The 14,465-nt window shown below is 47.6% G+C and overlaps 1 protein-coding gene across 1 annotated transcript in view; it reads right to left on the bottom strand.

The window, feature by feature from the left end:
• The window catches only part of CPVL (carboxypeptidase vitellogenic like), a 113,989-nt gene extending 100,097 nt beyond the window's left edge, over positions 1-13,892 (bottom strand). Inside the window, exons 1-3 of the mRNA XM_063450699.1 lie at positions 13,701-13,892; positions 7,576-7,781; positions 6,418-6,536 (exon numbers count right to left, since the gene is read on the bottom strand). Coding sequence (XP_063306769.1) covers positions 6,418-6,536; positions 7,576-7,765 — 309 coding nt within the window. The 5' untranslated portion in view covers positions 7,766-7,781; positions 13,701-13,892. The remainder of the gene's footprint in view (positions 1-6,417; positions 6,537-7,575; positions 7,782-13,700) is intronic.
• Positions 13,893-14,465: the final 573 nt, after the last annotated feature.

Below are 14,465 nucleotides of genomic sequence, written 5' to 3'. Positions count from 1 at the left end.
ACAGGGGGTGGAGTGTGTAGGGGATGTCCTGATATGTGTGTAAGGAATGCATTGTGTGAATCTGTGTTTGTATGTGTAAGGGCTGCAAGGTGTGATTCTGTGTATGTACGGGATGCAGTGTGTGCGTCTGTAAGGGGTGCATTGAGTGTATGTACGGGGTGCATTGAGTGTGTAAGGTTGCATGATTGTGTGAGTGTGTGTGTGTGTGTGTGCACGGGGTGCATTGAGTGTGTGTAAGGATGAATTGTGTGTTTCTGTGTGTGTAAGGGTGGTATGATTGTGTGATTGTGTGTGTGTGTGTGTGGTGGATGTCAATCTCTCTCCCTCCCTTGTCACTCCTTTCCCCCCCTCCCTGCTTCTTTCTCCCCCCCCCCCCCCTCCCTCCCTGCTTCTTTCTCCCCCCCCCCCTCCCCTCCCTCCTTCTTTCTCCCCCCCCCCCCCCTCCCTCCCTGCTTCTTTCTCCCCCCCCCTCCCTCCCTGCTTCCTTTCTCCCCCCCCCCTCCCTCCCTGCTTCTTTCTCCCCCCCCCCCTCCCTCCCTGCTTCTTTCTCCCCCCCCCCCTCCCTCCCTGCTTCTTTCTCCCCCCCCCCCTCCCTCCCTGCTTCTTTCTCCCCCCCCCCCTCCCTCCCTGCTTCTTTCTCCCCCCCCCCCTCCCTCCCTGCTTCTTTCTCCCCCCCCCCCTCCCTCCCTGCTTCTTTCTCCCCCCCCCCCTCCCTCCCTGCTTCTTTCTCCCCCCCCCCTCCCTCCCTGCTTCTTTCTCCCCCCCCCCCTCCCTCCCTGCTTCTTTCTCCCCCCCCCCCTCCCTCCCTGCTTCTTTCTCCCCCCCCCCCTCCCTCCCTGCTTCTTTCTCCCCCCCCCCCCTCCCTCCCTGCTTCTTTCTCCCCCCCCCTCCCTCCCTGCTTCTTTCTCCCCTCCCTCCCTGCTTCTTTCTCCCCTCCCTCCCTGCTTCTTTCTCCCCTCCCTCCCTGCTTCTTTCTCCCCTCCCTCCCTGCTTCTTTCTCCCCTCCCTCCCTGCTTCTTTCTCCCCTCCCTCCCTGCTTCTTTCTCCCCCCCCTCCCTGCTTCTTTCTCCCCCCCCTCCCTGCTTCTTTCTCCCCCCCTCCCTGCTTCTTTCTCCCCCCCTCCCTGCTTCTTTCTCCCCCCTCCCTGCTTCTTTCTCCCCCCCTCCCTGCTTCTTTCTCCCCCCCTCCCTGCTTCTTTCCCCCCCTCCCTGCTTCTTTCCCCCCCCTCCCTGTTTCTTTATTTCCCCTCCCTCCCTGTTTCTTTATTTCCCCTCCCTCCTCCCTGTTTCTTTATTTCCCCTCCCTCCCTCCCTGTTTCTTTATTTTCCCCTCCCTCCCTGTTTCTTTATTCCCCCCCTCCCCCCTCCCTGTTTCTTTATTTCCCCTTCCTCCCTCCCTCCCTGTTTCTTTATTTCCCCTCCCTCCCTCCCTGTTTCTTTATTCCCCCCCCTCCCCCCTCCCTCCCTGTTTCCCGTGGCCGAGCGCTGTATAGTCCGCCGGTACAGGGAGCTTTTGTTTCCTGTACCCGGCGGACTAACAGGAAGTGCACACTCAGTGTGCACTTCCTGTTAGTCCGGCCGGGTACAGGAGACAGATGCTCCCTGTACCGGCGGACTATACAGCGCTCGGCTACGCTACAGTGAGGGAGTGACAGGAGGGAGCGCTGAGCGCTTCCCTCCTGTCAGCTCCTCTCTTCATGCTGCGCCCGGGCGGTGCGCTCTCATGGATGCACCAGCCCGGGCAAAGCTGCAGCCGCCTGAGGCTCTCTGCAGAGCGCTCGGGCGGCTGCAGCATCAGGGGGGGCCGGCGGAGCTGGGGGGGATTTCCCCATACCTGTCCCCCCCGCATGATTTGCTGGGGGGGATGCGTCCCCCCCATCCCCCCCGGTTCCTACGCCCATGGTGGGGAGTATTAAATACCACTGTATGCTGTTTTACCTAGAGCTGGGCATAGCTCTTTAAATTGTGAGTTGGCACTTCTCTACTTCTATGTTGTTCGTGATCCAGCTTTCCTAAAACCAGGGCCGGACTGGGAATTAAAAGCAGCCCTGGAAAAAAATATTTACCAGCCCCATAATGCGTCGCGACCTGGGGTCTGCTGGGATATGGGGCTGTAGTAGGGTATTGGAGCAGTGGTGCAATGTGTGTGTGTGTGTGTGTGTGTGTGTGTGTGTGTGTGTGTATGGGCTGGAGTTTGTGTGTGTGTGTGTGTGTGTGTGTGTGTGTATGGGCTGGAGTTCGTGTGTGTGTGTGTGTGTGTGTGTGTGTATGGGCTGGAGTTCGTGTGTGTGTGTGTATGGGCTGGAGTTCGTGTGTGTGTATGGGCTGGAGTTCGTGTGTGTGTGTATGGGCTGGAGTTCGTGTGTGTGTGTATGGGCTGGAGTTCGTGTGTGTGTGTATGGGCTGGAGTTCGTGTGTGTGTGTATGGGCTGGAGTTCGTGTGTGTGTGTATGGGCTGGAGTTCGTGTGTGTGTGTATGGGCTGGAGTTCGTGTGTGTGTGTATGGGCTGGAGTTCGTGTGTGTGTGTATGGGCTGGAGTTCGTGTGTGTGTGTATGGGCTGGAGTTCACTCTCAACACTGCGAGCACCAGGAATTCATGGTGGTCACAGTGGTGAGAGTGAACTCTAGCCCATAGCTCCAGGGCTAGAGTTCACTCTCGTGAGAGCCGGAGCATTGCCGTGGTAACCGCGGCAACGCTCTGTGCTCGTGCGAGAAGGACGCAGAGGAGCTGCAGGTTGAGCTCCCGCCCCTCTCTTCCTCCCTTCCCTGCCGGCTGCCCGCACGGTGCCTGTGGAACGGGGAGGGAGATCGGCTGGCAGGGAAGAGCCTCGTGGGGCTCTTCCTCCTCTTGTGAGTCTCTCTCCTTTCTCCCTCTGTTTCTCTCTTCCCCTCTGTCTCTTTATCCCCCCCACATCTTTCTCCCCCTTTCCCTGTGTCTCTCTCTCCCTCTCCCCCTTCTCTCTCCCTCTCCCCCTTCTCTCTCCCTCTCCCCCTTCTCTCTCCCTCTCCCCCTTCTCTCTCCCTCTCCCCCTTCTCTCTCCCTCTCCCCCTTCTCTCTCCCTCTCCCCCTTCTCTCTCCCTCTCCCCCTTCTCTCTCCCTCTCCCCCTTCTCTCTCCCTCTCCCCCTTCTCTCTCCCTCTCCCCCTTCTCTCTCCCTCTCCCCCTTCTCTCTCCCTCTCCCCCTTCTCTCTCCCTCTCCCCCTTCTCTCTCCCTCTCCCCCTTCTCTCTCCCTCTCCCCCTTCTCTCTCCCTCTCCCCCTTCTCTCTCCCTCTCCCCCTTCTCTCTCCCTCTCCCCCTTCTCTCTCCCTCTCCCTCTCTTTGTCCCCTTCTCTCTCTCTTTGTCCCCTTCTCTCTCCCTCTCTTTGTCCCCTTCTCTCTCCCTCTCTTTGTCCCCTTCTCTCTCCCTCTCTTTGTCCCCTTCTCTCTCCCTCTCTTTGTCCCCTTCTCTCTCCCTCTCTTTGTCCCCTTCTCTCTCCCTCTCTTTGTCCCCTTCTCTCTCCCTCTCTTTGTCCCCTTCTCTCTCCCTCTCTTTGTCCCCTTCTCTCTCTCTCTCTTTTTCCCCTTCTCTCTCTCTCTCTCTTTTTCCCCTTCTCTCTCTCTCTCTCTTTTTCCCCTTCTCTCTCTCTCTCTCTTTTTCCCCTTCTCTCTCTCTCTCTCTTTTTCCCCTTCTCTCTCTCTCTCTCTTTTTCCCCTTCTCTCTCTCTCTTTTTCCCCTTCTCTCTCTCTCTTTTTTCCCCTTCTCTCTCTCTCTCTCTTTTTCCCCTTCTCTCTCTCTCTCTCTTTTTCCCCTTCTCTCTCTCTCTCTCTTTTTCCCCTTCTCTCTCTCTCTCTCTTTTTCCCCTTCTCTCTCTCTCTCTCTCTTTTTCCCCTTCTCTCTCTCTCTCTCTCTTTTTCCCCTTCTCTCTCTCTCTCTCTTTTTCCCCTTCTCTCTCTCTCTCTCTTTTTCCCCTTCTCTCTCTCTCTCTCTTTTTCCCCTTCTCTCTCTCTCTCTCTTTTTCCCCTTCTCTCTCTCTCTCTCTCTTTCCCCTTCTCTCTCTCTCTCTCTCTTTCCCCTTCTCTCTCTCTCTCTCTTTCCCCTTCTCTCTCTCTCTCTCTTTCCCCTTCTCTCTCTCTCTCTCTCTCTCTCTTTTTCCCCTTCTCTCTCTCTCTCTCTCTCTCTTTTCCCCCTTCTCTCTCTCTCTCTTTTCCCCCTTCTCTCTCTCTCTCTTTTCCCCCTTCTCTCCTTTTTCCCCCCTTCTCTCTTTTTTCCCCCCTTCTCTCTTTTTTCCCCCTTCTCTCTTTTTTCCCCCCTTCTCTCTTTTTCCCCCCCTTCTCTCTCTCTCTCTTTTTCCCCCCCTTCTCTCTCTCTCTCTTTTCCCCCCCCTTCTCTCTCTCTCTCTTTTTCCCCCCCTTCTCTCTCTCTCTCTCTTTTTCCCCCCTTCTCTCTCTCTCTCTCTCTTTTTCCCCCCTTCTCTCTCTCTTTTTTTCCCCCTTCTCTCTCTCTTTTTTTCCCCCTTCTCTCTCTCTTTTTTTCCCCCTTCTCTCTCTCTCTTTTTCCCCCTTCTCTCTCTCTCTTTTTTTCCCCCCTCTCTCTCTCTCTTTTTTTCCCCCCTTCTCTCTCTCTCTTTTTTTCCCCCCTTCTCTCTCTTTTTTTTCCCCTTCTCTCTCTCTCTCTTTTTTTCCCCCCTTCTCTCTCTCTCTCTTTCTTTTTTCCCCCTTCTCTCTCTTTTTTTCCCCTTCTCTCTCTTTTTTTCCCCCTTCTCTCTCTTTTTTTCCCCCTTCTCTCTCTTTTTTTCCCCCTTCTCTCTCTTTTTTTCCCCCTTCTCTCTCTTTTTTTCCCCCTTCTCTCTCTTTTTTCCCCCTTCTCTCTCTTTTTTTCCCCCTTCTCTCTCTCTTTCCCCCTTCTCTCTCTCTTTCCCCCTTCTCTCTCTCTTTCCCCCTTCTCTCTCTCTTTCCCCCTTCTCTCTCTCTTTCCCCCTTCTCTCTCTTTTTTTCCCCCTTCTCTCTCTTTTTTTCCCCCTTCTCTCTCTCTTTTTCCCCCTTCTCTCTCTCTTTTTTCCCCCCTTCTCTCTCTCTTTTTTTCCCCCTTCTCTCTCTTTTTTTCCCCCTTCTCTCTCTTTTTTTCCCCCTTCTCTCTCTCTCTTTTTTTCCCCCTTCTCTCTCTCTCTTTTTTTCCCCCTTCTCTCTCTCTCTTTTTTTCCCCCTTCTCTCTCTCTTTTTTTCCCCCTTCTCTCTCTCTTTTTCCCCCTTCTCTCTCTCTTTTTCCCCCTTCTCTCTCTCTTTTTCCCCCTTCTCTCTCTCTTTTTCCCCCTTCTCTCTCTCTTTTTTCCCCCCTTCTCTCTCTCTTTTTTTCCCCCTTCTCTCTCTTTTTTTCCCCCTTCTCTCTCTTTTTTTCCCCCTTCTCTCTCTCTCTTTTTTTCCCCCTTCTCTCTCTCTCTTTTTTTCCCCCTTCTCTCTCTCTCTTTTTTTCCCCCTTCTCTCTCTCTCTTTTTTTCCCCCTTCTCTCTCTCTTTTTTTCCCCCTTCTCTCTCTCTTTTTCCCCCTTCTCTCTCTCTTTTTCCCCCTTCTCTCTCTCTTTTTCCCCCTTCTCTCTCTCTTTTTCCCCCTTCTCTCTCTCTTTTTCCCCCTTCTCTCTCTCTTTTTCCCCCTTCTCTCTCTCTTTTTCCCCCTTCTCTCTCTCTTTTTCCCCCTTCTCTCTCTCTTTTTCCCCCTTCTCTCTCTCTCTCTCTCTCTCTCTTTTTTCCCCCCTTACCTGCAAGTAGTGAGTAGGGTTTTTTGCTGGAGCCGCCGGACCGGGTGGCAGCCTCACCGGTCCAGCGGCACTCCTGTCAGGCTGTCACTAGCGCTGGGGGCTGAAGGAGGAGGGAGGAGCATGTCTCTGTACCATGCTCCCTCGCGGTTTCTGTGCTGGGAATTGTGGGAACCGCAAAGGAGCATGGTACAGAGACATGCTCCTCCTTCAGCCCCCAGCGCTAGTGACAGCCTGACAGGAGTGCCGCCGGACCGGCGAGGCTGCCACCCGGTCCGGCGGCTCCAGCGTGGAATGCGGACGCCGGCCGCCCCCCTCAGAGTGTGTGCCACCGGACCGGCCACCCGGTGGCACATACATGGTCAGTGCAGCCCCAAGGTGCCGCGGCCCACCGGGAAATTTCCCGGTATCCCGGTGGGCCAGTCCGGCCCTGCCTAAAACGGTTTTGCACTATTGGTCTCTATTTTTGCTTTTGTATTTCATATTTACCACTGAGGATTCAAAGCAAGAACTGAAGAATATACACTCCAGGTCTTCGCTGTACTTTAAGAGACTCTTTATATTATTTTTGTTTATTATCTCTCATTGTCCTACTTAGCACATGCCATGCCATACCCTTGTCTGTTCAACTAAAAACAACATTCCTGATACACACAGAAAAAATACAACTAACAGCATGTAATCTTACCTGAGCTGGGAAAAACCAGAAGAACAAATTACTGTTATAGGTCTTATTCACAGTTAGATATCCAGAATAACTTTTTACATTGGCACCAGGAAGTTCACCAACAAGACTTAATGCACGTGCTGAAATGGACAAAAACCAGGTGAAATATGACACACATCAATAACACCCAAATATTGCCGTGGTAAAAAATGAATCAATCATTTTTCTAAGCCATTATGTATAGGCAGTACTTAAATAAATAAAACCAAGCATCGAAGACCCCTCCTTTGCCAAGAAGAGAAGTCCAATCAACAGGGCTTTATGGAATGACTAGTTTGTCCCCCAGGGGCAGTTTAACTCTTCACGTAGGGCAACTGATCTGTAATATTACAGCTGCTAGAGGTTTACATACAGCCTGGTTCACAGTTCGTAAACTAGGATACGGCAGCAATGGCATAGCCACAGTCCACGACTCTGCAGTAGAGAGCTCACTGCAAGTTTTGGCATGCACAAAGAAACATTGACGAAACGGATTGGAGTGTGTCATAACTGATCGTTTTTGTGTTTTTTACAAGTTATTTCAAATATCAGGCCTAGTATTGACATAAATGTAACTGGAACCATTAACAGCATTCATATGGGCATTTTTATTTTTTAGTTTGTTGGTTCCACAGTTGCCACAGAATATTTTATTAGGGTTTTCACCCATGAATTTGGAGAATATACAGAATTTAATCCTAATAAGAGTAAGTCCTATCCATTAACAAGATAAAAAGTCAAAGTGTTTTCTTAACCACAAATTTAAAAAATACATCTTAATTTTGGGAAAATGATATAGCCAGACAAGCACTTCGAATCTAAATGGGGGACTGTGTGGACATTTGAGCTTTGCATATGTGTGTGGCTAATTGCATCTGTCCCCCTGTGAATGAATAGAACATGGGTCCTCAAACTCTGCCCCCCCCCCCCCCCCCCAGATGTTGCTGAACTACAACTCCCATGATTCTCTGGCTAGCAATGTAATTCAAAGAATCATGGGAGTTGTAGTTCAGCAACATCTGGGGTGCCGGAGTTTGAGGACCCATGGAATAGAATATTTGCCAAAATCCAGAGCATGTACAGAAATCATTCATTTCTAGTTTTTATGATGTGAAAAACACCTTAACAAAAAATTCTGACCTTCCTCAATTTTTCCACTTTCGAGATAGGGTGTAAGGAATAGTGCCTGCCCAGGGTCCCCTTCAGTGGAGGTGGAAACTTTCACGCCCTTGAACATACGCCGAAAAGGATTCGCTGGTCTAGAAGCCCAGCAGTGCTCCAGGTGCACCATGAAACAGAGGGACAGCAGTACGTAGATTGGAGTCTTCATCTTGCTTTCAGTTGCTCTAGAGAAACAAGATAAGCCTTTAGTGAGAAAACTAGTTAAATAATTCATCCTGTTTCCCTTATTAAATTACACTCTAAACAGGCCTCATCGCCAAGCAAAACATTTAGAGTGGAACCAGGGCAGCCTAACAGTTTGGGTAAAAGTAGGCAGTGGCGGAGGGAAAAGCAAAGCTTTAAAATGTTTTGTGCATCAATAAGCAAAACAAAAAAACATTGAGCAAGAGAGAAAATTGTTGACATTTGCAAAAGGAACTGTTCCAGATGAAAGCAGTTCTAAAATTAACCACTTCTGCTTCCAAACCAGTGAGTTTGCAGTCACGGAGATACCACGTTCTAGAAGTGGAACAGTGCTCCTATGGAATGTCCCTCTTCATTGCAGCACTTAAATAGTTACTTGTGTGTGTTATGTGAAAGCATTAGATCTTCTGAAGTCCCTTAAACTGACAAAAGTACACATTGTATAACAAAGAAAAACAACCAGCCCCAAAAACGCAGAATGGAATGAATGCTGCTGTGAAGACACTTAACTGAAACTGTAAAGTAGATTAAGATCTCAGGGACAAAAGGCTAAATTGAATCTTCCAAATACATAGAGTATTAGAACTTGGTAACACTTATAAGCCTCTGGGCTCCTAAGAGGACAAAAATTAAATGCACGTCAAAAGGACTAAAGCATTTATCAAGGGGTAAAAAAACCATATTAGAGCATCTCAAAGCGTGCTCAGAAAAAGGACAGTTCTCTAATCTGTTCTTAACATATAAAGTACATCCATTGAAAAGATACAGTCTTAAAAGAGATGGTTTGAGTGCATCTTACATTCGTGAAAAGGAAGGTTTTAAAACATTTAATACTGTCCGTATTTACTTGGCTAATGCATGCCATTACTATACAGGTTTATGACCCTATATTTAATGTAAAATAATTACCCTTCGTGCATGGAGTTTTCACTGTACACTTGTTTATTTCCCCAATATACATAGCTTTATACATTAGTTTTTGTTGCAATTGTGACCACGTCTATATGGCAAACTTATATAAATATGTCATGTATGTGGGGGCACGTTTGAGGTAGCATCTATGACGTACAAATACCATCTCGTTGCCTTTTCATCACAGAATATTGCGGAAAATTAATTTGGCCTCCTAGTTGCTTATATATAGAAGCAGGTACCCCCCCCCCCCCTCCCACTTGTCCACCTATATTATTGCACATTTTCAAAGCATTGTTGTGTAGATTAAATGCTGCTTACTTATGCATATGTAGTCACTATATCAATTTTCCCATAGCTGGGTGCAGTGCTTTTGGTAAATACTTACAAACATCTGCATCTCACAGTCCAGATTCAGTGTCTCAAAAAAGGGTCAAATCTAATATGTTACTGAGTCACTAACTACACGTTTAGAAAATCCTTCACGCCATCACGTAGAAGTAATCAGCAGGTGAAATAGGATAACGGGGCTGAAAGGGTTACTTCAACCACCATGACCACTTCTGCTATTAAGGGGCTAAAATAGAATATGCGAATGTTATCAAATTCGCATATACAGATCAACGTTTTGACCACTCAATGGTCTTTATCCAAGACCACTGAGTGATTAAAACATTGATCTGTATATGCGAATTTGCATACATTTGTTTCATTTATTCGCCAAATACAATGAGTGCTCTCATGATTTTTGGGACTGTTATATATTCAGCGCTGGGAAGAACCCTGGTCTATTGAGGTACATTATCTCATATTTTTCAGTTTTCTACAACTGATTCTTTTCCAGAGGGTATAGGGGGAATTCCAGTATTGAAGAATTCACCATTTTTTTTTTAAGTATTATATAACTAAATAGATGCCTAACTATAATAATGATATTTTCTGTATCTGTTTACTTTCCCAAATTTGAAGTGGATCAGCCAGCGCATCCTTATGCCATAACCTAGCTTGAAAAAGACCTCGTTGAGGTCGAAACGTTGCAATAAATCTGCTTGAAGAACAATCACAGTGAGTGCCTGGGATTCTTTCCATTTGTATATATTTCTTGGGGCCTTTTTTTGCTGACCCATGCTCAGTAGCACCCTGTGTTTAATTGATGTGACTGAGTACGACCCTATTCCCCTTTTTTATAACCTATGCAAGGAGCATAAATTGTTAAAATGCTTGAAGTGTAGACTTTTTTTTCACAAGTTCCGTGCACCTAGAGGGACAGTTTAAACACTCTCTACCTTAAACAATTAAATCTGCACACCAGTCAAGCCATAAGACTTGCTTTTCCCACAGAAATCACAAATTTGCAGTGATGCTACTACCACAAAGGAGTCTGGGTGGGCATATGCAAATTAGTTTAACAAAGAATCACATTTTTGCCTCATTCCATTTTAAACCTGGATTCCTTTGAGTCTGTGTTTGCTGTATACAACAGCTTTGAAACACAATCATCAGCATGAGGATGGTTACTGGTTTGCTATTGAGGCTTGGTATTGCTTGGGAAGCAAAATCCAAAAAGGTTATGGTGGGGAAGAAATCGTGATTGGAAACCCCTTCCACCTGAAGCCTCCTCTGCAGCCAGATGCTCTACAACAGAGCTGTGCTCATTGGCCAAGTGAACTCTCAGATGGCACTCTCGGTCCATGAACCAGACTTGCACTTGCAGTGTTTAACTTAGTGGAGCTGATGGAGTCTGTGACAGGCACCTGGCAGACAACAGGTAAGTTGTCAAACAGTACTTTAACAGAGGGCTGTAGTGATTATTGCACCGAGTGTTAGCTTAAATAATCTACTAGTGACATTCCTGAACTTAGGTTCTGGCTCTGGCCCTACCAGGTCTATTGTCCTAACCTTCTTTCCTCACTTTGCCGGTGGAAACATGCATGAGTTTTTTCTCTAATACTCAAAAAAATGTAAGCAAACATATCTAATCTGGAGAAATATCCACAGTTTGGACATTTTAGCTTTTGCTACAGAAGTTTTGCCATTTGGATTTCAATTTGGAGTTTAGTTAACAAATGTCAAACTTCAGTAACACTGGTTACAGGAAAAGTCCCTGGTCAAAGGTCTTATCTCCATGAAATATTTGTCCTAAATTAAGCCTCTTCAAGACTTGCCAAGGTCATAGGATATCCCCCACAGGAATATGCAAAGGCTGATCAAATCTGTGCATGCATTGGGGATAACAGAAGCACTTAAAATTTATTTATTCTGTGGGGGAATGTTTAACACCACAATAGTTCTGAACAACTTTCCAACTCTGGTTAAAAAGTTTACTAAAAAAACACAGATTATCTGTTAAAATTTAAAGGGACACTATAGCCACCCAAACCACTTCAGCTCAATGAAGTAATCTGGGTGCCAGGTCCCTCAGGTTTTTACCCTTCAGATGTAAACATAGCCAGCCCAGTGCTCGGTTTATGTTTACATAGCAGGGTTAATCCAACCTCTAGTGGCAGTCTTCCTGACAGCCGGTAGAGGCGCATCTGCGATGCTGGATGTGAAATTCGCATCCAGCGTGCAGAACGTCCATAGGAAAGCATTGAGAAATGCTTTCCTATGGACTGTTTGAATGTGCGAAGAGTACAGTGCTGATGTCGGCTCCTGGTAGAGGAGCTAAGCAAGACCTCATGGAAGAAGCAAGGGATAGGTTCAGGCAAGTAAAACTACCTTCCCCTGCCACCATGACCATCGGAGTAGACAACATATTTTGCAAAGACAGATTTGCTTTAATGTAAACCTGTCATGACAGGTTCACATTATATTTCAATTTTGCAATACTTTATTTCAAATTATTAAAGGGACACTCCAGGCACCCAGACCACTTCTGCCCATTGGAGTGGTCTGGGTGCCAACTCCCACTACTCTTAACCCTGCAAGTGCAGATATTGCAGTTTTTATAAACTGCAATAATTACCTTGCAGGGTTAAGTCCTCCCCTAGTGGCTGTCTATTAGACAACCACTGAAGGGCACTTCCGTGTCTATAGCACAGGTGTGCTAGAGCGCCGCTGATGTCCTCACGTTGTGTGAGGACTTCCAGCGTTGCTCCATTCCCCATAGGAAAGCATTAAAAAGTATTTTCAATGCTTTCCTTTGAAGAGCTCTAATGCGCGCATTAGGTCTCCCCGGCCTGTGGGCGGGATCAGTCTTGCCCACTGGCTGACGTAAGGAAGGGGAGGAGCGACAGCGACACGAAACCACCGCCGAGGGACATCGGCGGGGGTCTCAGGTAACTAACTAAAGGGGTTTTCACCCCTTCAGCAACCGGGGACGGATTGTTTTCCTGGCACTGGAGTGTCCCTTTAATCAAAGTAATTTATTGTGTTACTTAACCTCTTCCATAATGAAATACCCCTCTCCAGCACTGTAATCAGTCACATAATGCTAACTTTATGAGTGATACACTGTAAGATAATCCTCATTCTTGCTTGCCTGTTGTCCGTCTGATTTGAAAGAGTCAGTATTTACAGAAGCAGAGTTTTAACCCCTTCAGCAACATGGGATGGGGGTGGGAGGGTGAGGGGCACTGCAGTGCCCGGAAAACGGGTGTGTTTTCCTGGCACTGTTGAGTCCCTTTAACCAACCTCTTGTTGGTGGGGCTGAGACAAGGTTTACTTACACCTGAGTGTATAACTTTTATGTGCTGTATATGGATGTAGCCAAATTGCTCCAACCTTCCTGCATCTCGTTCCCCTTCTTTTATGGGTCTGCTCATTTTATATTCCCCATCCCGTTCACAATAAAGGACACCATAGGAAACATAGCCCTGAAATTTTGACTGCATCGTAGATAAGTATAGGTTGTTGGGTGTAGAGAGCTTTCAGGCCAAAGGGATGGGTGAAATTGAACAGGGAGGTAGATGATGGATAAGATATGACGAGGTAGTTAAATATATGCAATTCAGTGGGTGAATTAAATGTGTCTAGGGAGTTGGTGACGGTATGTACCAGGAAGGGGGCATGTGATAGGGCGCCTGTAACTAAACTAAAGTGAATGTAAGTAAATGGGCGCTGTGGGAGACACTGGATAAGTTCGCATGCCCCACACACTTGATAAGCTAGCTTGGCGACTAAATAGATTTGGAACAGAAATGGAAGGAAGTGCCTAGGTCCCTTAGCAAACCCCAACCCAAAAAGGTCACCCATACCAGGTCTGAATGCCACTGTTCAATGAACGTTATGCAATAGAAGCATAGGACTTTCTGCAACCTAGGAGCTTAATCTGGAACAAATACAGAGTGCCAACTTTATCCAGGGCCTCAAGTTGCAACAAATACATGGTGCCAAGGGCAGCCAAGACCCCAAACTGTAATAAACACAGGGTGCCAATGGCAGCCAAGACCCCAAACTGTAATAAATACAGGGTGCCAAGGGCAGCCAAGACCCCAAACTGTAATAAACACAGGGTGCCAAGGGCAGCCAAGACCCCAAACTGTAATAAACACAGGGTGCCAAGGGCAGCCAAGACCCCAAACTGTAATAAACACAGGGTGCCAATGGCAGCCAAGACCCCAAACTGTAATAAACACAGGGTGCCAAGGGCAGCCAAGACCCCAAACTGTAATAAATACAGGGTGCCAAGGGCAGCCAAGACCCCAAACTGTAATAAACACAGGGTGCCAACTGCAAACAGCATCTCATTCGGGAACCAATAGAGGGCAATTACTCACTACCAGGCGGAACATCACAACAACACAGGATCCCACCTGCAGCCAGGAGCACAAGCTGAGCCCCAAACCGGGTGCCACCTGCAGCCAGGAGCACAAGCTGAACCAAAAACCGGGTGCCACCTGCAGCCAGGAGCACAAGCTGAATCAAAAACCGGGTGCCACCTGCAGCCAGCCCAGTGCTCGGTTTATTGAGCCCGGTGCCGTACACGGGGGGAGGGCGCCGAGCAGACATTCAGTACGAGCCCTTTCCGTCCTACAGTCAGCACCTACCACTATGATCCGGGCTCTGGCTTCACGGCGATCAGGCAGGCAGTCAGTCGGACAGCCAGCCGGCCGGTGTACAGAGAGGCAGTCAGCCCGGCCTCGGTTCCTGGTGATTGGTAGCAGGCCGTGACGGGAAGCTGACACCCAGTCTTGTGACTCAGTATACGTAGGAACAGACAGGGATTGAGAAACATGTAATCAGGGCTCCCTAAAAACTGCAATAGGGTAGGTGGGGTTTCTGGCTGATTCAATCAATAGAACATAAATTAAAAGAAAAAAACAACAACCCGAGTAAATTGTCAGCCATTGGGAGAAATGATATGTTCCCAGGAGTTAGATACCTTCCTATATTCAGCAACGCCAATGAGAAGGAGACTTTGAGTTTCAAGAAGTTATTCAGGGTAAAAGTTCTACAAATGGAACAATCAGCAGGAAAGTCCCTCTGGTTTCCATGGGGACTGCTCCACTTTCAGAACTTTGCCCTAGAACAGTGATGGCGAACCTTTTTGAGCCCGAGTGCCCAAACCGCAATACATGCCGACTTTTTTTTCCTTAAAGTGCCAACACGGCAATTAAACCCAAATACTGAGTTTTAAGTTTAGAAAAACAACTTGTACTGTTGTCCGAACTAATAACTTTTGTTTTAAAAGAACACAGAGTTCAATGATACAAATTTTAAATAATGATATGAATAGATAAAATTAAACTTATATTTATTAGTATCTCCAACAAATGCAATACATACACACACACAGACTGCTGAATACATAC

This window comes from Pelobates fuscus, chromosome 4 (genome assembly GCF_036172605.1).
Source record: "Pelobates fuscus isolate aPelFus1 chromosome 4, aPelFus1.pri, whole genome shotgun sequence".
Lineage (NCBI taxonomy): Eukaryota > Metazoa > Chordata > Amphibia > Anura > Pelobatidae > Pelobates > Pelobates fuscus.
Note: the sequence above shows the minus strand (reverse complement) of the source record. Positions and strands in the feature narration are given on the sequence as shown.